Below are 25,059 nucleotides of genomic sequence, written 5' to 3' on the forward strand. Positions count from 1 at the left end.
CTTTAATTAAAAAAAAAGAAGCTTCTCCAGGATTTTTATAATCAAACTATACTGTTTGAGTCAATGCAGAATAAGCCATACTCGCAGCTTTGTAGGTTTAGCACATAGATGGAGCTCATGATGGATTGAGACAACACAGGAAAGGATAGTCAAATTAACGGCTACGAACGACCCAAGTCAGACTTCTTTAATAGCCAACACTTACTGATATTACTAGGAACCATCCTCTATTCTAAATGCTTTACATTTATTTTCTCATTTAGTCTCCATAATGACACTTAGAGTTAGGTGTAACTAATACCCACATTTTTCAAAAGAGGAAACTGAAACACAGAGAAACGTGCTCCGGACCACACAGCTAAGAGATGGTGGAATTGCAACAGAAACCCAGGCAGCCTGCCTCCAGTGTTGATGCTCTAAATCCCTGTGTCGTATTGCCTTCCTGTAGTAGTCGTACTGACAGTGGTGGTAATAACCACCACCACCACAATAATAGTAACAGCAGGAACTGAAGTGCAAGACTGTCACAGGCTCTAAGTGCTTTACACACACGAACTCATTCACCACAACAACCCTTCACACAGGTACTATTATTACCCCATGTATAGAAGAGGAAGCTCAGGCACAGAAGGGTTAGATAGCTTGTCCAAGGTCAGATGCTTATAAATTACAGAGCTGTCATCTGAACCCAGGTCTGATGGCCCTGAGAGCTCTACTTTAACCACTATAATCTGCTATATCCACCCTTTTCCTTCACTGATTTACAGAGCCTACCTTGTGCCACATGCTCAGAGCCTGGTGAGAGGTACAGAACTCACCAGGCAATTATGAGAGTGTGACTATCAGTGTCAAGATACGGGAAGTACAGGATGACATGTCCTCAAAAGGGACATAAACTCAGACCGGGAATGCTTTCCAAAAGGAAACGACATTGATGTAGTCTGAAGGATGAGGGGGAGTCAGCCAGATAAAAATGGGTAGGCAGTCTTTGGGAAGAAAAAAACTGGATGCGATTATTATTTACTCTACAAAAGACACGTTCAGGTACCATGCTGATTTTTCCCTCCTTTTTCTCTTGATGTGAATATTCCCCAGGAATAGTGTCAGTTGTTGTTTTAATGGAATCAATCCCTGAGCGTGCCTTACAGCAGTCCATAAACTGTAGCCCACAGGCCAAGTGAGGCCCAATACCTGAGTGCGTTTGGTCCTCAAAGAATAATTTTTACATTTTTAAAGATTCAAGAAGAAGAACATGTAAACAGAGACAGTATGTGGCCAGCAAAGCCTAAAGTATTTACGACTGACCCTTTACAGGAAAAGTTTGCTGATCCCTGATGTATAGAATGAATGTCTGCGAATGTGTGTACGTGTTAGAGAAACGCGAAAGGAAGGAACAGAGAAAGGAGAGACTCTGGTATAGCAGAACACGGCAGAACACCATGGCTGAGCCCCAGGTCAGCAGACCCTCTGGACCCTCTGGATGAGGTGCAGCTAATCTCCAAGGTACTCGTCTTCACTTTCTCACCAGGGCATGAAGGGCTTCATCCCTCCAGTTCCTACCTGTCTCCTCAGGTCCAGATGCACATTCACAAAGTACCCTGGGAACCTGTCCCAGAAGTGCCTCGGGCACTATACACTCAATAGATAAACCCTAATGCTTGGCCTTCTTTCCTAAAGCTCATCCTTGTCACTGTTTATCCATAGCTCGTCTCATGGCCTCCTGTCCTACCACTGAGCAGACAGCTATCGAAGTCTTTATTCCAGAAAGAGCCTCCGGACTGGTTTCACCGTCTATTCAACCTGTCTTTTGTACTGTCACCAGAATCAGTTTTCTAAAATACAAATCATCATGACTCATCTTGAATCTGCCAAACGGCTCCCCATTTTCTGAATAAAAGCACAGATACTCTTCGTTAAAAAAACAGCCCTTCACTGTGTCCTCAGGCTTCCTTTATAAGCCCTCTCCTGGCCTCCCATTCAAACTTTCAGCTTCAGGGGTGACTGGGTAGCTCAGTTGGTTAGAGCATGGTGCTAATAACACCAAGGTTGCCAGTTTGATCCCCACATGGGCCACTGTGAGCTGCACCCTCCTTAAAAAAAACAAACAAAAAAACAAACTTCAGCTTCAGACACCCTGTAAACTTCATGCTCTCCCCCCACCCTTTTCCTCATGCCTTTGCACGTCTCTTCTTTCCATGTAGAATGCCTTTTCCGGCTCTTCTCCCTGCGGTAAGTAAGCACCCTTCCGGACCCAGATCAGTGACACTGGTTGAAGGACCCTCTGATGGTCCGAGTCAGCACAATGTGCCCCTTCCCTGTGGTCACCACTTGTACCCACTGCATTCAAATTGTGTGTCACCAATCTCTTTCGTCTTCTAAGCTAACCTGTTTCTCGAGCAAATACTGGCACACAGTAGTTCTGTTAAATGGATTTCATTTTAAAATAAGGAAAGCATCTTGGAATGTTATTCTTTTTTTTAATTGATATTTTTTGTTTTTATTTTTGTTTTTTCTTGTTCTTTTTTTTTTTTTTTTTTTTTTACACCTTTCTGTTTTTTTCCTTGTTTTTCCTCTTCTATTTTTTGGAACAGTATTCTTAATTATATGTGGTCCCTGCTCTGGTGCCCCCATCGCTTCTGCTGTAGGCTGAGAACCAGTCATTATCTTTTGTCCCCTTGCCTGCAGCACAAAAAGGGTATCACAGTTTCTCATAGCAGAAGTAGGATTGGAAGAGGAGTGTTTACCCGTAGAGACTGCTGGGAACATCCATTTGATATAAACAACATATTTACAGGACAAGGAGAAGTCAGAAATGCTTAAGCTGTTTTATGATATGTAAATTCCAGGTAAAAATCTATTTACTCATGAAAACAAAACATCGATTATGCTAACCTTGGCTCAATTGACTTAGTTCTAGTTATTGGCATGAATAAACAGACGTAGAATTCAGATTTTTGCTCCACTCAGAATTTTCCTAAATTTACCCAATCTAATGAGCTTTTAATAAGGTCTCTGAATGTGAATGGCCTCACAGACTAAAGAGCAAACTTCTCCTTAGTTACATAATGTGAATTCAGATTTGGACATACTTCAAAGTTTTTAAGTATTCTATTTAATGGTACTCTAGAAATTCACAAACAGTATTTAAAGAGGAGATAGTTTTCCCATTCATAAAATCTGATTGCAAATTGTTATGATACTCTTGTTGGGATTTTTTAAAAAAGGTTATTTCTGAGATAACTTTGTGAAACATTACAATAATGTGTTAGTTACATCCTTAATTCCTAAAGATAGTGTGAGGCCACTTAACATTATTCAAACCAGGCAAAGAGCTTAGAAATATTTAACTGAGAAATTTTCCATCCGACCACCCCTAAAACAGTTTTTCTATTTAATTTCTGGAAATAGCTGGAAATAAGCCCACAGCACACAGTTTCACAAAGGTTAAGAAATATCACATTTAATTTCTTACAAACATGACAGCAGAGGCTGGGAGGTCAAATTGCAAAACCAAACTCAAGAAATAAAAACATAACACCACCACTGAAAACGTTTTTAACAGAAATGTTCTCTTTAGTTACAAAAAAAAAGTGCTAGATTTGGATATCAATTTGGAATCAAAGTTCACTCCTGAACTTTGCTATTTGCAGTACTACAGTGTAAATGAAAAACGTTCACAAAAATTTGAAACCAAAGTTGTTAGATGTCAAGGTTAAAGAGGAAAAAAAATTCACAGTAAACTTGGTGATGACCCAGAATCATTAACTATTTAATCATCAGGAGCTCTTTGAATTGTGAGTACAAAGACTTTAGACATTAAAACAATTACAATTCTGTGTGTACCAGTATTTTCACCTTCCAGGTCAGCAAAATGAGGTAAATCCATCCACACCAACGAGAATCTCCGAGAAAGAGAAAGCTGGCTATGATTTTCTGAGGCTACTTTTTATAACTTCTGAAGTGGAAGTTTAAGAAACATCCTGAGTCTCAAATAGGATAACTCTGTGTGTGTGTGTGTGTGTGTGTGTGTGTGTGTGTGTGTGTATAACTCTTCCCTATGAAATCAAAACATTCAATTGAGCTCATGTAATTTAAGACAAAAAAAAAAAGATAAGTTCACTAAGGATGGATTTAGAGTCCAAAGGAAAGGAAAGAACTGGCAAGTATCCAGTCTGTTTGTTCCAAGAACCGTCAATCAACGAAAAAAAAAAAAAAAGACAAAGCAGATTTCTCTTTTTCCTGAATTTATCTGGTTTGGATATTGGCAACATTCATTTGAGAATGCCCAATTTCTACATTTCTCTGGAGGCTATATGGAACCCTCGTAAATCCCCAAGGAAGCAAATAATGGTTTCCCTTTTCCCCTTGGAACAGCTTGTTTTGCATTCTTAAATGATGTTTTATTGTAAAGCAATAGCTTTTAATTGTGAAAATAAAGAACGATTATAATCCCAGAAACAACCCGTTTACCACCTCTCTTTCCAGTCTTTTAATCTCTGCATAACTTTCATCTAGCTGAGGTCACTCTATACATGCACTTTACAGCTGGCTCACTGAGCTGACATGAGCATGATCCACGTGTCATGTAGCCCATTATAAATACAACTATAAAAGTTACCTAATAATTCACTTTAATGATATACCATAATTTAATAAATCATTCTCCTCTGTTGGACATTTAGGATGCTTCTAGGTTTTCATTATTATGAATAATACTTTAATAAACACTATTTATCATTAAGCTTTTTCTAAAATTTCATATATCTACTTAAGGATAAGTTTGGAAGTAGAAATTCCAGGACAAAGGACATCGTAATTTGTAAGGATCTTAATACATATTGCTTTCATCATTTCTAATTTACAGTACTATCAGCACTGTGTAAAAATGTCTCCTTCCTGACACCTTTATAACTAATAATGTTTATTTTCTAATCTTAACTATATTGATAAGAGAAAATGGTATCTCAAGGATTTAATTTACTTTTTTATGACTTGTAAGGTTGAAAAGGCTTTATATACTGTTTACCATTTGCATTTTCTTTTTTTGTAAAATGTCCACTTTCCTTTGCCCATGCATCTGCTGGGTTTTACTATTTTTACTACAAACTCTTTATATATTAAGGATATTAACCCTTTGTCATATTTGTTGGAAATATTTTTCAAATTGTTTCCTGTTATTCAGCTTCAGGTGTAGAGCGCAGTGATCAGGCATCTACACTCTCCCTGAGGTGGTCTCCCTAATTAGACAAGTGTCCATCGGATACCCTATAAAATTTTTACAACATTATTGATTATATTCCCCAAACTGTCCTTCGTATCCCCGTGGCAATCTTGTGGTTACAAATGTCTAACTATTACATTGTTTTGTACACCTGAAACTAATAAAAAAAAAAGAATGAATAGATGTAATTAAAATAAAAGGTTGTTATAAAGCTTAAAAAAAAAGTTATTTCTTGTTAACTTTGAAGTTCTTAATTCTATAGATTTTCCCCCTGGTTTCTAAACCTAGAAAGGTCTTTCCCAAGACATTTGACACTTATATTCCTAAATTTTCTTCCAAATTTTTTGATGATTTAATTTTTAAAATAGTAATACTTTAATTCTTATGAACCGCTCCCTCTACCAAGTAATTAATTTTCCCAGCATTTTATGCAGAATCATTATTTCTTTTTTCACGGAGCACTGGTAATAATAACTTTATCTAGTTATTCTTCTAGGGTAAGGTACCAGCCTTGTAGCAGACCGTGGTTGCCCTCCCTTGTGTGTAGTCTTGCAGTTACTTCTACAAAGATGCAGTATGTACTGTCTCTCCTCTGATTCTGGGCTTAACTGTGTGACTTGCTTTGATTATTTTCATTGTGACTAGAAGAGATCCTATGTTAGGCCTCAATATATTGTGGGTTCCTGCTTACCCTCTTGAGCCTCTGGGATCACCAGATGGCTGCTTTCTCCTTTAGCCTGGGCCCCCAAAAGCAACACACATGGAATGGCACTGTCGCAGCTGCCCAGCAGATGTGCAGTGCAATGTAAACAGCCAACACAGCCAGGGCTGGACGAGGCAGACCTGCCTCACTGAGCTCAGCTGAAATCAGTGGACCTCCCAACCAACTTGTAGATGTGTAAGAAATAAATTCTTATTGTTGACTGTCACTGAGATTTTACGGTTTTTGGTAGGATTTTGGCAGGAAGAGAGAAGCAGATATCCCAAACAATAGAAGAAAATGAACAAAGGAAAAGAAAGGGATAGGCATTACGGAAACCCACCCACATAGAGAGACAGAGATAGACAGATTTGAAATAGTTACTTGGGATCAAAACAGGAATAAGGTCCAGTGGTTAAAAAAACACAAAACTCTTTTGAAGTCAAACACATACTTATATTGAAAAGCTTTCAAGGCAGAAATTCATGTGTTTTTTTTACCCAGACTTCAAGCTGAATTTAAACATAGGCTGTTCCCACTCAAGCAGTAAACAGAGAAAGTTTTTTTAATTCACCCCCTAAAAAATCTTCACTGGAACATCTATCTATATTAAGTTTGAGTTTTCCTAAATATACTGTTTAAAGAGTTTCTTCTTTTACATTAACTACATACACACACAAAAAGACTTGCACTCCACAATTTTGAACAAAGCAGAAACCCAGGTATTCATCTTAATCTCTCACCTTCTGTTGAAATCAACCTGGATGGAATGATCAATTACAAGATCAGCAGGACAGACAGGGTTTATTTTCTCGGGATCTCCTCCTAACTTTTTCACAGCATCACGCATTGCAGCAAAGTCAACCACAGCTGGCACACCCCTAAGAAAAGAAGGAATCAAGGGGAAAATAAATCTGTTAAATAGGTGTAATTGAGTTTTTCAGATTTTTGCCTCCATCAATAAAATTAGCAATGGGAGGAGCTAACAATGAATGACTTAGAAAAATGAAAGTTTCTAAACACACTTCCTTGAGCAGAAATCACGTAGGTAGAAATGTGCCACAACTGAGCGATAGCTCTATATGCAACTTTATCACTACATTCAAGTTAACAACTTATGTGGTCGAAAGAGAGAAACTATAGGAAAGCTGGTGCTTAAAAACTCTGGAACTTTTACTGCCATGACAGTTTCCCATTGTCGGTTGACAATGACCAGGAGAAGACATACAATCATACCTTCAACTTCAAACCAAATTTAAAGAAATGGATATAATGCAGAAAACTAGGCTGTGAATAAAATTTATAAGTGAATCCTTCCTTTTTATTATATCAGAGTATAACATTTGGGTGATCTTCTCTAGAAAAATGAAATTTGATCTCTAGAAGGAATAAAATAACATCATTTAAAAAGGGAAAGATAGTATTGTCTCAAAAAAGAGGCCTGATGGGGAAAGACGATTCCTGGAAATAGCAGGATGTAAACCGAGGCTTAAAAGCAATGGATCAGGCCTTGTGAACTACACATCATGTCCGTGTTCAAAGGACAGCTGTTTGAAATCTGCCTCCCTGGGCAACAGGGCTTGGGGGAGAAAAGATTCCAAGACAGCTCCGTCTTTCACCTTTCACCAGTATACCTAGAACTACGAGCTCCTACATGAAAGACAATGACCTCTGCCACTGGAAAAGGCAGAGTGATCACGCATTCCGATTTGCCTGTGACAATCTCTTGCTGTCTGGGATGAGTAGCCCCCTTTTGTGTTCAACAGTTGTCTGGATATTGGTTGATAAATTATATAGTCATCGTGCGTGTGGCTGTGTGTGTATGTATCTGTGGGTGTTTAAGCTTTCTTTAAAGGCTGACAAGGGAGGCAGAGAAGAAGAGTGAAGTGACAGGAGGCTCACGTAAAGTCCTGCAGGATGACGCGGGCAGGTTTAAATGGCACTTCTATGTTCTGATGCTGCATGACATTCCAATTTAGGATATTTTCAATGTCATTTTTCTTCACCAAAAATTGATCACAGTTTCGAATGGCTGCCTCCAGGAGAACTCTGATAGAAAATGGCAAGTGTCCTAGGATAAAGGAGAAGGCATAACGAAACAAACAAAAACCATGAGACACCTTATTATAAGAGCTCTTTAAAGTCAATCTCTATGTAAACTTGTTACAAGGCATCACCCTATTCTTCCAACAGGAAAAGAGGATAAATATAAACTGATCTCAAACGTTTAAAATATGAAGATACTGAATGGGTTTAGGTCACATTCAGTACTAGAAATACCCACAGACTCGGCAAAAATAAAGTATTAAAATTCTTTCATAATAAATGGTTGCCTTGCCTTGGATTCCAATAACAGGGTTTCCCGTAAGTCGTCATGAAAGAAATCAGTATAGATATTTACTGTATTCTGTGTTAGCCTAAACAAAAATACAAACACAGAGTAATATTTCTTATGAAAACTCGTGTTTAAGAAATGAGAAAATAACTCCTTTAGAATTATTGTAGCAAAAACCAAAGTATAGTCACAGCATGTAGTGTGACCACTGGTAACTGGGGTTCCTCGGATAAAACAGTGGTAATTCATGAGAAAAATTACTTTGTTTATTTAGAAAGAAAGTGTTCCATCCTAATATATAAAAATTATTCACCAATATTATTAGGAAAAGACATGAGTGTAAAGGTAGAAAAGCATAGGTTTTGGAATAATAATAGACGTGTTTTTGTCCTCTTCTGCTACGCACATAATTGTTACCACGTCATTGACCCTCTTGGGGAGTCAGCTTCCTCAGGACTTCTTACATTTTATAAACATGACCTCTAGGATTGTTATTCAGATTAAATTATGTAATACATATGCACACATAATCTATATACTACAAAATGTTATATAAATGCTACGTGTACATAATCATTATTATCTACTTAAAATGAGCAATGTAAGAAAGCTGTGTGTGTGTGTGTGTGTAAAGCTTAATTCCAGACCATTCAGACATTCTCTGTTGGTCCCTCTTTCAACTCCCCTAAAAGCTAATTACATAGCATAATTATTATGCAAATGAGATTCCAACTGCCGTCAGAGCAATTATATAATAGAGCCATGTACCTACCATATCTTTTTTTTTCAATTAAAGTTTATTAGGGTGACAATTGTTAGTATGTGGTACCTACCATATCTTGAATCGTCCAATTTCTTCAAATTGAAGAATTTCTTTCCTGGTTGTGCAGGATCCAAAGGCTCAGCGAGGTATGCAAATGGGTTGCTCATGGTTCCTGACAGTCACGTGTCCCTGCAAAAGAACGAGGACATTTGATTTCTACCCTGGACCTCATTTATTCTGATGAGTCTTTACCCTCTTTAACAATTAGGGTCCAGACTCACTTCAAGAATCACTCATTATCTTTTCAAAGGAGGGGGCAGGTGGGACATAAATGAATATAAGAATGATATCCTTGGCTAAGAAAATAGGCTTCTGTGAAGCTATTGTGAAAGTGAGCAAGAGAGCTTAAAATCCCCAATTTCTTTTGTCTTATTTCTACAACTTTCCAACATTCTTCCACTGATAGAAATAGAAAGAAGGGAAATGAAGGTTGTGTCTCATGGTAAATCTTGAACAGACCTTTGGGCTGGACTCACGCCTCTCTCGACAGGAGGTAAGGGGTGCGGGGCAGGCGGCATTACGCAACTGCATAGAATGTGAACTTTGGAAGTGAAGCCGTGAAAGCAGCTGTATTCTGTGTTCACAGTCTGTGAAGCATTTTAAGTTAAAAGGGTTAGAAGTCTCACTTTTGCACGTAGTAGCAACAACGTGTTCATATCAGGTTATCTTTAAGGAACACTGTGTTGGCATTGAGGCCCAAACTCCCCAGATGTGTCTGCAGGGGACCCTCTACCCCAGCTCTGGGCAGGACTTCTCAGGTATCTTTTTATAAATTATGAGCAGTAAACAAGGGAGGACACTGTACCTGGCCTCTACACAGATACACAGTGATTTCAAGTAACTATACAACTTAGAGCAGAACACATTGGGGTGGGAGTCATAAAACATGCTTTCTAGTCCTGCCCCTTGGGCACAAGTCCTTTCATCAATCCATTCCCCAATAGTCTTCGTTTTAAATAAAAATAGCAACATTTCCCTACTTAATCCAGGGTTTTTATGAGTAAATATTTAAATATTCAACATAATTTTGGGATGACCAACATATTACTGTAAAATGAAAAAAAAAAACACAACCCAACATGTATAGGAAACAACTATTTGAAGAGATAAAGAATTAAGAATGGGCCTTGTTTCCACAGACAGGCCCATGTCTTCATTAAGGCATAAAAGGGACTGGTTCCTTTAAGAGGGACAGGGGCCTCAAATCAGGACTTGGGGGGAAGACTTAGATTTCACTGTATATCCTTTTGTATTGTTTGCATTTTTAACTGTGTACACACATAACGTTTTGAAAACTCGTTAAAAGTTTAAAAAGAAATAGGTATTTGTACCTCTACTTTGTCTAAAGTCCAGTCCTAGTTAGTTTTGGGGAGAGGCAGCTGACTGAGAAGCGGCCTGTGCCTTCCTGGAGTCACTAGAGTGGGAGGACAAGCCAGACACCTGTAGCGGGACAAGAGAATCCCGAGGAAAGAGTAGGATGGTGTGCCAGGGCGTCTGTGCTGGGACTGCCTTTCCCCCAGTCCCATGTGGTCTTTGCAGGGGCTGCCATTTGTGGGGAGAGGAAAGGTATCTGACCCAGTTTGGGCCAATCGACTTCCTTCTTGAGGAATTCTGGAACTGAAACTAAAGAAAGGCTAGCCAGGGATGCTAGAACATACCGGAACTGTGTTTATAAAAGTATGTGTCCTAGACGCCCTGCATTAGAATCACCTGGGGATCTTTCTTGTTAAAGTACAGATTTCTGAGTATCCCCCCCTGAATTATCAAATCAGAATTGATTGGGGGGAGGCGGCAGGAATCAGTCTCCAAGTGTGTCTTACACATGTTCAGTTTGAGAGTCAATGCTGGCCACTGCAGAGTGAGAGGTAAGGAACTTATCTTAATTCAGGAGTCAGTGAGGTATTGTGGAAGGTGTGTGAAAAAGGGAGGCCATGTCTTAAGGGGAGAGGGATTCACAACCCAAATGTCTCCAAGGTTCAGGAAGGGAACCTACGTAAGTGAAGGCGGCTGCAGAGGGACAAGGAGGCCTGGGTAGGGTGTGCCTGTCTAAGGGAGCGGCAGCCATTTAGCTCCAGTCAAGGTCTGCATACAGAAATACCAATGTTGACACATCCAATTTTTCAAGCGAGTCTGGTCATCTGGATTTTTATATGCACTCTCTTGATTTGTAAATGTTGGTAACTAAATTTTTCTAAACTACTGTTTGGGGCTGTAGCAAGATGGCCAAACCACAAACACGTGTGTGGACCCTATTTGACTGGTGGCCTGTGTCCCAACCTAACCTGGCAGAGGAATGGTAGGGTAACCAGAGAGAGAAAAATCAGGTAGGAAATTAGGGAAAGGGTGGAGGTGAGAGGGAACCTGGGCAGGCAACTGGAAGGCAGCAGTTGGAAAAATGGAAAAAAAGTAGTGGGTGGACTAAAAGCTGAAGAGGAAAAATTTACAAAGGCAAAATTTACAGAAAATTGCTGCTGAGTGAATGGGGAATCACTAAGGGGGAGAAGAAATACAAAAGAACTCCGGGTGTGGAGGGTTGAAGAATGTTACAACAGCTTTGGGAGGGAAGACTGTGGCTTTAGTTTTTGAGGGGAGAGGCATTTAAGATGAAGTGACGCACAGATGCAAACAATTTGTTATTCATCCCCACTAAATGAGGAGCCAATCAGGAGGAAAAAAGCCCATATAGATACACTTTTTAGTAAGAAACAGGCCAGCTCATCTGCAGAAGGAGTTTACAAATCTGTGGGCTCAGAAAATGAAACTAATCATCCCACTGACTGGAATTCTGAAGAAGATATAAATTTTAAAAGGCAAAAATGCCTTTTAAATGCCCCAGACTTTTAAATGCCCCAGACTTTTAAATGCCCCAGACTTTTAAATGCCCCAGACTTAACTTTTCCACCCAAACAGTAGCAACTGAAATGGTAAAACTGTTGTTTTGTCTGCCTCGAAAACGGATCAAACAGAAGTTTGTCTCCACAGAGGCTATAGGTCATGAGGATTTATTTAAAAGTAAATTTGTGACTTTTACTCTTTAGATAAACCCAAGCCAGGGGAAGAGGTGGTAAATCCTTGTAGAACCAGGCAGGGAGGGTCACTCACATCTTTAAAAAGACTTAAGTCTCTGAATCATCCCTATCTCTGTGTCAAGTCGTGAAGGGGCCAGGGGCTCCAAGTTTGCCAAAATTCTATGGTTAAACCAGGTGCTAAATTGTACCGGTAACTGCCATACTACAGCGAAGACAAAATGTGTCAACTTAACCCCTCTGTGGTTTACAAATGCCCTGGGCATAAATTTGGAAGCCTTACACAATTCCTGCTGTTCCCACCACCCTACAAAGCCAGCTGCTATTTCAGGACGCATATAGTTATCAATATGACCCTTGTAGAAAATGGCTTGTGTCGAGTGCTCTATTGTGCGCCTCCCCTTTTCCTTAGAAACTCGGTCATTGTCTGGTTTCTCTACATTAACTAAGCAAATTCTACTTGCAGAAGTAAAGGAAGAGAGGGGCCAGTTACTACTAAGTACCATCAGCATACACAAAATTCTTTATGCGATCTCCTTAACTTTGGCCACATCTCCGTAAATGAGAGCATATCATTATTCCCACTTTACAGCTGAGGAAACTGTAGCACTGAGGGATGGAAAAAGTTGCCTAAGGGCATATGATATATCTAGTAAGAGGCAGAGCTAGGTTTTGAACTCTGGCTCTTTCCACCCGCCCCACTGTCTCTCTGGAAGCAGCAGCTCCCATTCTGAAGAGGATGCTGGCTGGAGGTCACCAACCAATCCTACGAGCTGAAAAAGGCCAGAAGTGACTCACGGGCCTGAGAAATGCTCCCACAAGACTCAGTTTGAAACTGGAGTACTTCTTTTTGGGGGTCGCCTACCATAGCACCTTGGTTTGAACCAGGCATTGTTATTAGGTTGGTGAAAAAGTAACTGCGGTTTTTTTAACCTGCAATTATTTTTAACCTTTTAAACTGCAATTACTTTTGCACCCACCTAATATTATACATGTCCCTGCCACCCTTTACTGAGCCACAGGTCAGTGGAAAGAGTAGCAGCTGTGTTTTGGCAACTCAGAAAGTGGATTTGCTTGGAAGCTGGGAAACAGGGCTCTGGAAATCAGAGCTACCCCAAGGTTCTGTTCATACTATCTCCTTTGTCTCAAATCCCCATATAGGAGTTCCCGCTTTGTGATCTCACGAGAAAGCCACAACAACAGCGTTCCGAGGAGGGTATGAGGGGAAAGACCTCTGGCCTGGGAATGGTCCAGACCCAAAGTGGACTCGGCATCGTGGGTGCTTCCCGGGTCGGCCTTACCCTGGTTAGCGTGCTACCCCATCCCCAGACCTCGAGTAATGCCATGCTCCTGCCAATGCCAAAATTATCCCAAGACTCGGGTTTCACCTAGGAATCTTCCCAACTGGCTAGGGAGCCCTGCCTACTTCCCACATTCACATAAAGCACAGACCCTGTTTCAATTCCTTTCTTTTCTTCTCTCCCATCAACCCTTGCTGTGCTTTGCTCCTATGTGCCCCCCCCCCCCCCCGCGGTTTTATCTAATCCCCATTCAATACTAACAAAAGAGACAGTCAGTGTAGATCTTGGAGGAGAATGTGGCGTGTTATCCTATCTTTTCTTTTTGAGGAGGGGGAAGAGTTAGTATGCATGGAAATATGCCTGGGTTGCTGCCTTTTCTCTTCCAGGAACTGAGATAGTGCTGCCAGGAAGGGAAAAAAAAAACGTTAAAGAGACAAAGAAAACAAGGAAAAAGGAAACGAAAAAAGTGATTTAAAGAAAAAGAGAGAAGGGGCAATGCTATCTTTTTAGCAGCGAGGTTGGAGCTCATACAGAACCTGTCCAACAAGAAAGCTTGGTATGCTGATCAGTCAATCACATCGGACACGTGCATAGTTCTTATACAAAAAGAATCCAAAAAGAGATACCTACACTACACCTAGTCAACATTCTGAAAGTCAGGACAATTATTTGATAGAGTATCAGTGTCTTTCAGAGCTAACCCTTCCAGAAATACCAGCTGGGTGACTTGTACAATGTCATGATCCTCACATTGCACACTTTGTACAGAGAAGAATGGGGGTGGGAAAGGAGTGTCGAACACCAGATTTTTAAATCAAATCACTAAAAATACTACATATTAGGCACAGGCAGGCAGATCTTAGATGGTGGAGAGAGTTCAAAGCTGGGGTTCCTCCCCAACCACAGACAGTCTTGCTGCCAACTGACCTTTTGGCCTCAAGTTAGGACACCTGCAGGGGACTTGTAGAGGCACCTTCCTGTGTGCATAATTGGCATGGCTTTAGCCGCCACCTCCGCCTTAGGGACATGTTCACCTTAGATGATGAGGTGATGAGAGGGAATCAGAAAATACTGAGCCTTCTGTAAAGAACCCTGGAGAGCATGTAACATTCCCCCATGAGGAAAAGAGAGGTTCTGAAAAAAAAATGACTGCCTGGGGACACAGGAATATAGAAGAAAATATAGCTGATTTCCTCTCTAATGAAATGCAAATTTCTGTCAGGAAAAAAAAAAACTACTTAAAGTCTTTCACAAGTAGAGATGAAAAAAGTACTACTTAGGCATCTCAGTCTTCTGAAACTTTTATGAGTTGGTTCTATAGTCATTTACCGAACCTCCTATGTGGTTCAGATTTTCAGAGAACTGACTGATAGCTAAACTTTGGGAAAATGACTTATGGTTAAGTTTTGACTATCTGCCCTGGGTGGTCAGTTTATTCCAAGAGAAGCAGAAGAGTATGGGCAAATCACTTTTATTGACTTTGAGTATCAAACATACTGTTCCTTACTCAGATTCAACATAAGAAACCCGAGCAAAGACTCACATTACTTGACAGTAAATGAAATAAAACAAGGTGCTGAAAATACAGATATTAGAATCTAATTTAAAAACCTTCAAGACTATTAGATTAGATTCTAGTATCTATATATTTTCAGCAACTTGTTTTTCATACAAAAAAGATATAGAATCAAGTTAACATTGATTATCTCTAAGTAGAAGAATACATTGCTTAAGTGGGGGAGGGCTTTAACTTTTTATGTTCTATACCTCTGAATATAATCCAAATTCAATTTCCCACAAGCATGGATTCATTTATTATTTACTTTTTAAAAAGCTGGAGCCGTCATTTAAAATTTTTACATAAATACCTTTAGAGGATACTTCATATACTAGGAAGGGGCATAGTGTCTGTAAATTGAGAACTTGACATCTTCAGCAATGTTTTTTGAAAGGAAGATAGAGCAGTTTACAAAGGTTTTGAAACTACAATATGCAGTTCTTTCTTTAATAATGTCTGATGACGATTTATGTGAAAGTAAATTTGTGTTATTCTTTAGATAAATCCACCTTGCTCCCCAAAACATGTCCTCTGTTATCCACCAATGCAGTGAAATGGTTCTGAAGAAAATCTACTAATGGTTCATATTTAAATTTAGATGGACAGCTCTATTCTCATACGAGTCAAACATACCAATCTGGAACCCCGTCCCTTCTCACCCCCACCCCCAGCCCTCTTTACTCCCTCTGCAATTTCAGCAGGATACCAAGCTTGTTGCTGAACCACATTTTCTTGGGTGGTGATAACTTTAAAAATATTACACAAAGAAACAGGTGCTCAGTATTTACATCCTTACTAAATAAAATACCCATGTTCCTCAACTTATGATGGGGTTACATCCCGATAAACCCATCATCAAGTTGAAAATATCGGAAGTAAACAATGCATTTAATACATCTAACCCACAGAACATCATATCTTAGCCTGGTCTACCTTAAACATGCTCAGAACACTTAAAATTAGCCTCCAGTTGGGCAAAACCATCTCGCTGCTGCTGCCCAGCATTATCAGAGGGTATTATACCGCATACTGCTAGCCTGGGAAAAGATCAAAATCAAAAATTCGAAGTATGGTTTCTACTGAACGTGGATCGCTTTCACATCACAGTCAACTAAAAAAAATCTTAAGTTGAACCATCATAAGTTGGGGACCATCTCTACTTAGGTTGTTCCCAAATATTAACCTTCAAACAATGCTGCAACCTTTGTACACACTTCTTTGAGTGGGTTCCTAATCCATTTCCTTGAAACAAATTCCTAGCTTTCAATTCCTAGAAGTACAACAGCTGGGTAAAAGGATTTGCCTGTCTCCACTTTGTTACATAGTACCAGGTTGCCTGGGAAAGGCTGTACCAGTTGTATGACTCTCCTCTGAAACAATGAATGGAGTTGCCTAAACCAGGCAACGTAATTTCGTCTTCAGTTTTTGCCAAACTGAGAGATTAAAAAGCTACTCTTGGGTATTTCTTTAATTGGTAGTGAAGATGCATACTTTTCCATCTGTCAGACATCTGAATTTCTTTTGTAAACTGCCTGTCTGCCAGACAGGCCAAGCGAGTGACACTAAGCTGGTCTCTGGTGACCAAATGTTCTCATCTCTGAGCCCCCGCCTCTTTAAGCCCCCATTCTAGGCTCGCTGGCCCAGGACAGACAACACCACATGCGATTCCCAAAAGCTAACCCAACACATCCTTTAAGCTCATTTTCTATTAATTGCATTAGCACTAACTCAAAAGAACAAAAACAGTCATTTTCAGTTTTGGGTATCACTTGTGGGCTAATAGAAACAGTTTCGGAAAAAAGTCTTGGTGAACTTGACAACAATTCCAGAGATGCACAGAGAAAAGAAAGTCATTGTGGGGTCATGAAACATTTGGCCAGGAAGTAAAGGCAGAAGCAGGGCAGAGCTGCGTCGGAACCAGGTATCCTGACCCAGCCGGAGCCCTGCGCCTGACCACCTCCCTTCTTCCTTGAGGTCACTCCTCAGCCCCTTTTTGGAATGTGGGACCCCTACCCTGCAGCAACCCCCCATCAACTGCAGAAACCCCAATCAAATCCTACTGCACTTAACTCTTGTGAGCAGAGGTTGAAGGGGGCGGGCAAGTGCAATTTGTTAAAGTGTTACAGAGCAGGCCCTGTGGATATCCACTCTTTAAAGAAAGCTGCATGATTTCCTCCAGATCCTGAACTCCTTTTGTAGATTCTTGGCCATGAACTTGTCTAACTCAAATTTTAGGAATTAGAAAGAGTGTCACCACAAAAGGGTGGGTGTCAGGCTGCCAGAGGTCTCTCAGGGCAGCATTTATCTCTATGGAATCACCAAGTTTCTGAGGTCATCGACCCCCACCCGCCTCAGAACTGCTGGGACTCAAGAATGATGACTCATGATAGTCAAGTCCCCAGAAGCTTGAGGTATACACCCATATATTTATTGATTTTCCAGAAGAAAGTCAACTGCCAGGAGGACCCAGTGCTCCTGTTGTTGGTTGGACCAGCACATCCTTTCCCCACAGCAGTACAGCTGTGTGCTTAGAAGCTAGAAATCAAAAGCCAGATGGCTGGTGCTTCGAAAGGGAGAACTGGAACTCAAACCCAAGCCCATCAGACTCAGATCTTAAGCAACTAGTGCCATCTCAGTGGCCACACAGTGGCATGACATCTCTATGCAACGGCATTTCATTGGGTTGAAGATGTGACAAGTAATAGAGTTGCATTAAACCATGACACATCTGTACCCGGGTTTCTCTGGATTGTCTAAGAGAAGGGACTGACACAGGTTCATTTATACCTCTGACATTTATGGACCACCAGGATAAAGGGATAAAAGTCCCCCTGCCCTTCAGTCACACACAGACCGGGCAGGAGGTAATGACCGCATCGTGCAGTCCATGCTACAACAGTGGTGGAGGGAGAGTGACAAAGAAGCCTCCAGAGACAGCCCCTAATCCAGCATGGGCGGGGTCAGGAAGACCTCCAGGTACAGGCAATACCATGCACGAGTCTTCCAGAAGGACACAGAGGGAGGCAGTCAGGGAAAGAATATTCTGGGCAGAAAAACAGCACATGCAGAAAGGTTCCGATTTATCCTGCAGACAAGGACGCACCATTAAAGGATTCTATGCTGGCATCTTCAAGAGCGGATCGGGCTTTCCGAAATCACTCTGGCAGTGGTGGGCACTGACTCCGGGGAAGGATGCTGCACTGGCGTGTCAGGGAGGCAGGTTATGGTGCTGTTACAGTCAAGTCAGAGAAAGGAGTAAAGGATATAGAGCCCAGGAAGAGTTAAGGTTGCAGAATGGACTGAGGTTGAGTATTGAAGAGAGGTCTAGGATGGCTCCTATGTCCCCCATTTGGGCAACCTGGCAGAGCCAATGCCCAGGATGAGTACCAGGATGCTGGTTTTAGATCTGGTGAATTTGGGATGACAACGTCCAACAGCACATGTGGGTCTGGAGCTCAGGAGGTCTGGGTTGGGACTTAAGTTCAAAAGCAGCAATTATTAGGCATTATGCCATGGGTGCTATATCACGCTGTAAGCACTGGAGCCTGGTGACATGTGCCGAGTGTCTGTGGGATGCCAGGCATCTCACCCACATTGCTTAATGTGATCCCTCAGCAACTCTGTGAGAAAGGCATTAACACCCCATTTTACAGGCTTGAAGACTGAGGATCAGAGGGGTTAAGTAACTTGCCAAGGTCTTGTGGCTGGCGCATGGCCCCCTAAGGCCAGGGCCCACTCCCTTGCACCACACTAACTCCCGGTAGGCAGCACAAGTGATAGCATTTTATCATCACTTCTCAACAAAGTCCCAAGTTAACCAAATGGATTTCAAACAACTAAATCTCACTTTAAAACAACGGTCACACTCTAAGGTACATATGTGAGGACTAGCCTGTTAACCTCTATTTCCCTTAAAATATCCTTGATTTTGGCAAAATGTGTAGGATAGATAACTTTGAAAGGATGGGTTGGTGTCAATAATATAGACACCATCAAGCACTTACAATGTGACTGATTCCTTATCTGAGCAAACAAAGGTTTTATGAAACATACCATCCTTAAAACCAATCCTGCGGCTGGTCTTGATCCCATCACTACCACAGAATGGTACTTTTGCTATGTCTGCCCCAGCACAGCTCTTGTTTGTAACAGCTGTCAGCAAAGATTGAGTCACCTCTTCTCAACCAAAACTTCAAACCTGGTGATCACGTAGGCGGGATACTTTCTTAGACTGACATTCTTTCTTCATGAACTATGCCACAACATGTACTATGCTCGATAATTTTACAATAATGATCATAAAAGGATGATGGGAATAAAAGATAATTAAGTCCTCCATAAATGTCTGTTTGAGCAATAGCCTGGGCAAGTCACGCTATTCAAAGATGGGCAGGCCCAGAGTTCTCCTTAGGTGAAGAAGGAGACTGCGAGAGAACCACGCCGGCACTCACGCACAGCAGCCTTGTTAATTACATAAGAAGGCAGATTAATTTTTACAACCAAGACTAAAGCAGACTGTGAGAAATGATTGTTTCAGAGTGTGACATCACTTTAGTACTTCCATGGCATTCAGGGATACATACTTACCCCAAGAACCTGGTCTGTCTCCCACAGACATATAATGCTTAGAAAGACAGTTTCCGGTCTTTGCATGTTTGCAACATCTAATCTCTAAGCCCTTCGGTTTGCAACCTGTACTAAAATCACTCTGCCATCTTCTGCCATAGACAAGATTCACTTTATCTCCCTGTTTTTACTTCTTTGCAGATTTATAGTAACACTGCTCTGCCCAGCTCTCAAGGGCCGCTGTGATAACTAAACAAAGTAACGGATGAAAGCACAGTGTACACTGGGAACTTTCCGCCTGTGAACTACCATTATTCATGAGATTGGCATCAATTTACTTCATGGGGCATGAGGGTCCTAAATGTAGCCTATTTCTTTTACTGAAGATTTGAATCTACATTTTAAAACACAATACATATTCTAGAATACAGCCAGAGTCACTCTTATCTACTGGGGGGAAAAACATTGTACAATCTGAGAAGACCTAAAGCCTCCAGACATATATTTGAAAAAAAAATTGACAACAGACCATAAAGAAAAATATTTTCTTCACAAAAGTTGCCTTTTTAGAAGAGTCTTTTCGTCACCATTCTTTAAAATCTTTTAAAATTCTTGCAGGTGAGTTCCTGGTCCTAGGCAGTTATGTGTAAGTTTTTCTTTCAATATGATACATTTCTTTTATAATAAAACTTTTCCTCCAATGAACTTAATATAAATTAATTTAGTATCTATTTCTTGAGCATCGTCTTTGCAGTAAGCATTGCTAAGTAATACAGGAGATCAGGAAAACTCCTTCCTTTTACACAGAGTACAATCTACCCAAGAGACTAAGACAAGCACACAAATCACGATAGTATGATAAGGATCATCAGAAAGGTCACAGGAAAGAGACAGCTGTAATTAGGGGACTTCAGAAAGATTTTACAGAGAAGTGGGAGAAGGAAATAGGGAAGACCGATTAAGACAGAGAGAAGAGCAAATGCAGCAGCACCGAGAAGCAGGACACTAGCAAGCATTCAAGGTCCGTTCTCAATGATTCGGGTCGGGGGACAAACGTCAGGGTGGGATAGTGTAAAGGTTTTGCTACAGCAGTCAGAACATGCTTGTTACTGAAAAGACACAAGAAGAATGGTTTTTTGTTAATTTACACAGTTGAAAGTGAAGATACTAACTATCCGCAGAGGAAAAAACAAGTAAGTTTGAGGGAAGGTATAGATGAAACAAGATTGGTCAACTGTTAATGTTCCTAGTTGACGAAGCTGAGGGCTTCTACTGCACTTTGTATGTCTGAAGTTTCCCATTTAAAATAGCTGAGGAAGAAATGAAGGCCCGTTGATCTAGGGAGATGGTCAGCTGATGGCTTCTCAGGTGATGCTTGCTAACCTGACGAAGAACTTTCTAACCTCTGGGTCAGCTGGAGGGAGAGCGGGGGCCGAGGTTGGAGCCCACGCTACGCTACGGGGAAGTAGCACAGCACATGACTGCAGTCTGACAGCGTGCCCATTTTCGGTTCCCCATTATTCTCCCTCTGCACTTATTTTTCCACTTCTCACTGGGAGAAAGAAAGCAGCAGGGATTTGCACAAAGGCAAGTTGATGCTCCGTCCATCAAAGAAAAATGAAGGCAACCCTGCTGTTCTCAATGTACGATGGGCACCAGTAACTGGAGGGGGCATTTTTGGTCTCATCACATTTAATACGTGTCACATCAAATTTAATACTGATTTAATACTTGCTAGAAAATATTGATAAGCAAAGTGAAGACAATTTAAAATCCAACTATACTCCACCACCAAGAGAAAAGCACTCAGCGTTTGACAGATGTTTGCCTCTGTCTATGTCCTGTGCATACATTCGTGCACAGGCTTTCTTTCTGTATAAAAATAGGATCACAGGGAAGCAGTCTTGGGTAACAAGTTTTTAAACTTAAAAACTGTACTTCAGGATATCTCGTAAAACAGCAATTTACAACACCAGTTTAAGGGCTGCTTGATAGCTCATTAAAGAACACTTTGATCTAATCTTGAACAGGTGCTTAAATCAAACAGTCCCGTTTAACAAAATGTTTTGATCTGAGAGGGCTCTCTCTCAACATTGTTTTGAGTTCGTACACTATATACACTAGTGTTGAATACACTTGTTCAGAATTGCATATGACAATTCTGGTAATTTGTTTTTTAGGGAGAGAGGAGGTGGTAGTAACATTCTTACTAGAGAAATAACTCTTCCTTTTAAAAGTATAGGTTGTTGGGAACTTAGATTTTTGTTTTCTTGGTTTTTGGGTTGTAAAAGCAATTTGTGAATGTTGCAGGTTAGGCAGACATATGGTTATTACCAAAAACAACCAGTAAAAATCCCCTGCCTTCCTTCCACCCCATTCCACTGCCCAGAACTGGCTATAGTTAATAGTTTGGTATGTCTGTCTTCCCAACATTTATAAGGCTATTTTAAATACATGGAATATCTAATCCCACATACACACAAAAATTTAGGTACATATAGACAAATACCCATATACACATACGTGAACATACACACAATGTACACATACAGTGAATAATAGACACACATCTAATGAGGATTATTCTTTCTTAACATTTTCTTTGTCCCTGCCCCTGGAATTAGGATAGCTGTTAGAGACACTACTGATTTTTGCATAAGAACACCCAAAATTTGCACATTCGGTTAGACTGCAGGTCCATCCATCCAAGCATGTCTGACATTGCTCCAGAGAGGCAGTTGGGAATAAAGACACACCCTGCTTGCATCCAAAACTTGTACTTGGCTTTCCTTCAAACAACTTACTATGGATTCTTCTTCAGTTGATTCCAAATCCTTTGCAGTCGCCACTCCAGCTATCTCTATCTTGGAATATCAAGTCCCTGGTATTCATGAATCAAATCCTGAAGAATTTCCTTTTCCATGAAACTACCTCCTTGAAGCATGGCTCCTGTTCTCACATGCTAGGACAGGGGTCTGCAAACTGTGGCCTAGCACATATTTTTGTAAATAAAGTTTTACTGGAACCCAGTTGTACGAATTTGTTTACGTATTGCCTAGGGTTGCTTTCATACTACAACAGCAGAGCTGAATAGTTGCAACAGAGACTGTATAGCCCACAGTCTAAAATACTATTTTCCCATTTACGGAAAAGTTTGCTGACCAGTGTTCTAGGATATAGGGAAAACAGACTGTACTATGTCTGACAATTGAGTTTGTAAACTTATTGCAACGATGTTGCTAAACTTTTTTGATATCAGAGGGCTTATTCATTATGAATTTGTACCAGCTGGACAAACAGTTAACCAAGTTTACTATTTGGAAGTGCTGAAAAGGCTGCTTGAAAAAGTTAGACAAAAACGACCTGAACTTTTCGCCAACAATTCTTGGCTCTTGCATGAGGACAATGCACCAGTTCAAATGGCCCTGTCTGTGAGGGAGTTTTCAGCTAGTAAACAGACAATTGTATTGGAGCACCTCCCTACTCACCTGATCTGGCCCCCAATGACTTCTTTCTTTACCCGAAGATAAAAGGAAATGTTGAAAGGAAGACATTTTGATGACATTCAGGACAACAAGGGTAATTCAACGATAGCTCTGATGGCCATTCCAGAAAAAGAGTTCCAAAATTGCTTTGAAGGGTGGATGAGGCACTGGCATTGGTGCATAGCTTCCCAAGGGGAGTACTTTGAAGGTGACTGTAGTGATATTCAGCAATGAGGTATGTAGCACTTTTCTAAGATGAGTTTGCGAATGGAGTTGTCCACCTCGTATTTTCCCTATCAAAAGTGTTGGTGAACTTGAATCACCCACCCCATATTCAGTGTTTTTGTCCTGGCTAAAGAATTTGTTTTTTATTAAAATACAAAGAAAAATCACCCGGGCTCTGACAATACCAATAATGTGCTGGTAAACCTTTAAAAGATTGCTGGGTGTGGGGGCAGGGTGCTAATATACCCATAATGGCTTATTTCAAGCTAAAAAATGTGATGCCACTGAACATGGAAATGGGAAGAAATGCATACAAATGCTAGTGCAAACCAGCTCCAACGAGCTCCTTGGGACATTTGCAATGTCCCAAGCCCTCACTTTCAAGATGAAGAGACTGCGGCCCAGAGAGAGAAAGTATCTTGTCCAAGACTGGCCTGGTGACTGGGACCAGCATGAAGTTCAATTCCCTGTACAGAGTTGACTTCCTCACTGAGAATGACTTCCCCCATAAAAGGAAGAGTGGAGGAAGGAAGGCAAAGGAAGTTCTTTGCCAAGCACATGATAATAAATGTTGGTTTTATTATTAACTCCACAGTTTGGGACTCTGGCTTCCTCAGCACATGCTCTGAGGCACACATCTGGAAGGTGTATTGTTCTCCACACAGGACTACGTTTCATGTGAACCCTGACAGTGCACTGTCTCAATTAGTCAGCAGTTAACTGAGTGACCAGGCTGTAAGCTCCAGAGACAGGGCTCGTATCTGTCTGTGCTCACTGCTTTCCCCGGTGTCCAGTGTAGAACTGGGCACTTGGTAAGTAGGTGGCCAATAAGTATCTTTATACAAAGAACAGAGCAAGTGCTCAGAGGTTAGATAGATCCCACTGCTTTCTCCCCTCAGTGCACAGCATAATAGCCGATGCAAGAAGATCATCTGCTTGCAACCTTTCAAAAGTATGGGCTGCAGTGTCCCAGAGGCTTCATCCGACAGAGCCTGAGAGGCTCTGTGGATGGAGGAATAAAAGGGAGGGCAGAGTTAGAGAATTATGTTCCTTTGATGTACATACGTTTGTAATTTCCATCCGGAACTTGTGCTGACAGAATATGAAGTCAAGGAAATAATCTAGTGAGGGATTCCCACCTACCACATAGCAAGATGCAGGCCTCTCCTTTCTGGCAGGGGCTGAGGCACGGCCACTCACAGTGACACACCTCTTAAAGTGGAAAGTGCCAGAGCACCAAGACTGGGGAATCAGATTCCAACAAACTCAAGGCTACACAACTACAAACAGAAATGAACGTGGAGGAAAGGAAGGCAAAAATCATGCATCCCTGTTGTTTTGGAAGTTAACTGACCACTTGGTAACTCTCACACAAACCCCAACACACTTGGCATGGACTCCCCGTGGGTTCTTCTCTGACACCCCCCATCCTGTCTGCCACATCACTGCTGCAATTTGAATGCACAGTCGGGTCCAGCTCTGCAGGGACGGAAACAACCAAAGCCACCTGTGAGCCTTGCTGAATTTTCAGGAGGCCAGCAGGGTTCACCATCGCTTAAGTGGGGACATAGCACTTGGTATCCAAAGTGAAGTCAACGTTGATGCCAAATAACAGAGGTTAACACTGTCCCTGGCATGGGATGGTATGTGTTCCCATTCAGAGGAAGGATCACAAACAAGAAGCAGGACTAATCATTTAACCCTCCAAAGCATTTCCTACACCAGTGGTTCTCAAAGTGTGGCGCGGTGCAGGGGACTCTCGGGATCCACAAGGTCAAAACCGCTTCCACAGTAATACCAGGATGCTATTTGCCTCTTT

At 41.1% G+C, this 25,059-nt stretch overlaps 1 protein-coding gene across 1 annotated transcript in view; it reads right to left on the bottom strand.

Annotated features, from left to right (window-relative positions):
- The window catches only part of ACO1 (aconitase 1), a 52,965-nt gene that overhangs the window by 26,670 nt on the left and 1,236 nt on the right, over positions 1 to 25,059 (bottom strand). Inside the window, exons 2-4 of the mRNA XM_081066044.1 lie at positions 9,090 to 9,208; positions 7,824 to 7,992; positions 6,665 to 6,802 (exon numbers count right to left, since the gene is read on the bottom strand). Of these exons, the coding sequence (XP_080922170.1) occupies positions 6,665 to 6,802; positions 7,824 to 7,992; positions 9,090 to 9,186 (404 nt within the window). The 5' untranslated portion in view covers positions 9,187 to 9,208. The remainder of the gene's footprint in view (positions 1 to 6,664; positions 6,803 to 7,823; positions 7,993 to 9,089; positions 9,209 to 25,059) is intronic.

The sequence above is a fragment of the Rhinolophus hipposideros genome (assembly GCF_964194185.1).
Source record: "Rhinolophus hipposideros genome assembly, chromosome: 11".
NCBI lineage: Eukaryota > Metazoa > Chordata > Mammalia > Chiroptera > Rhinolophidae > Rhinolophus > Rhinolophus hipposideros.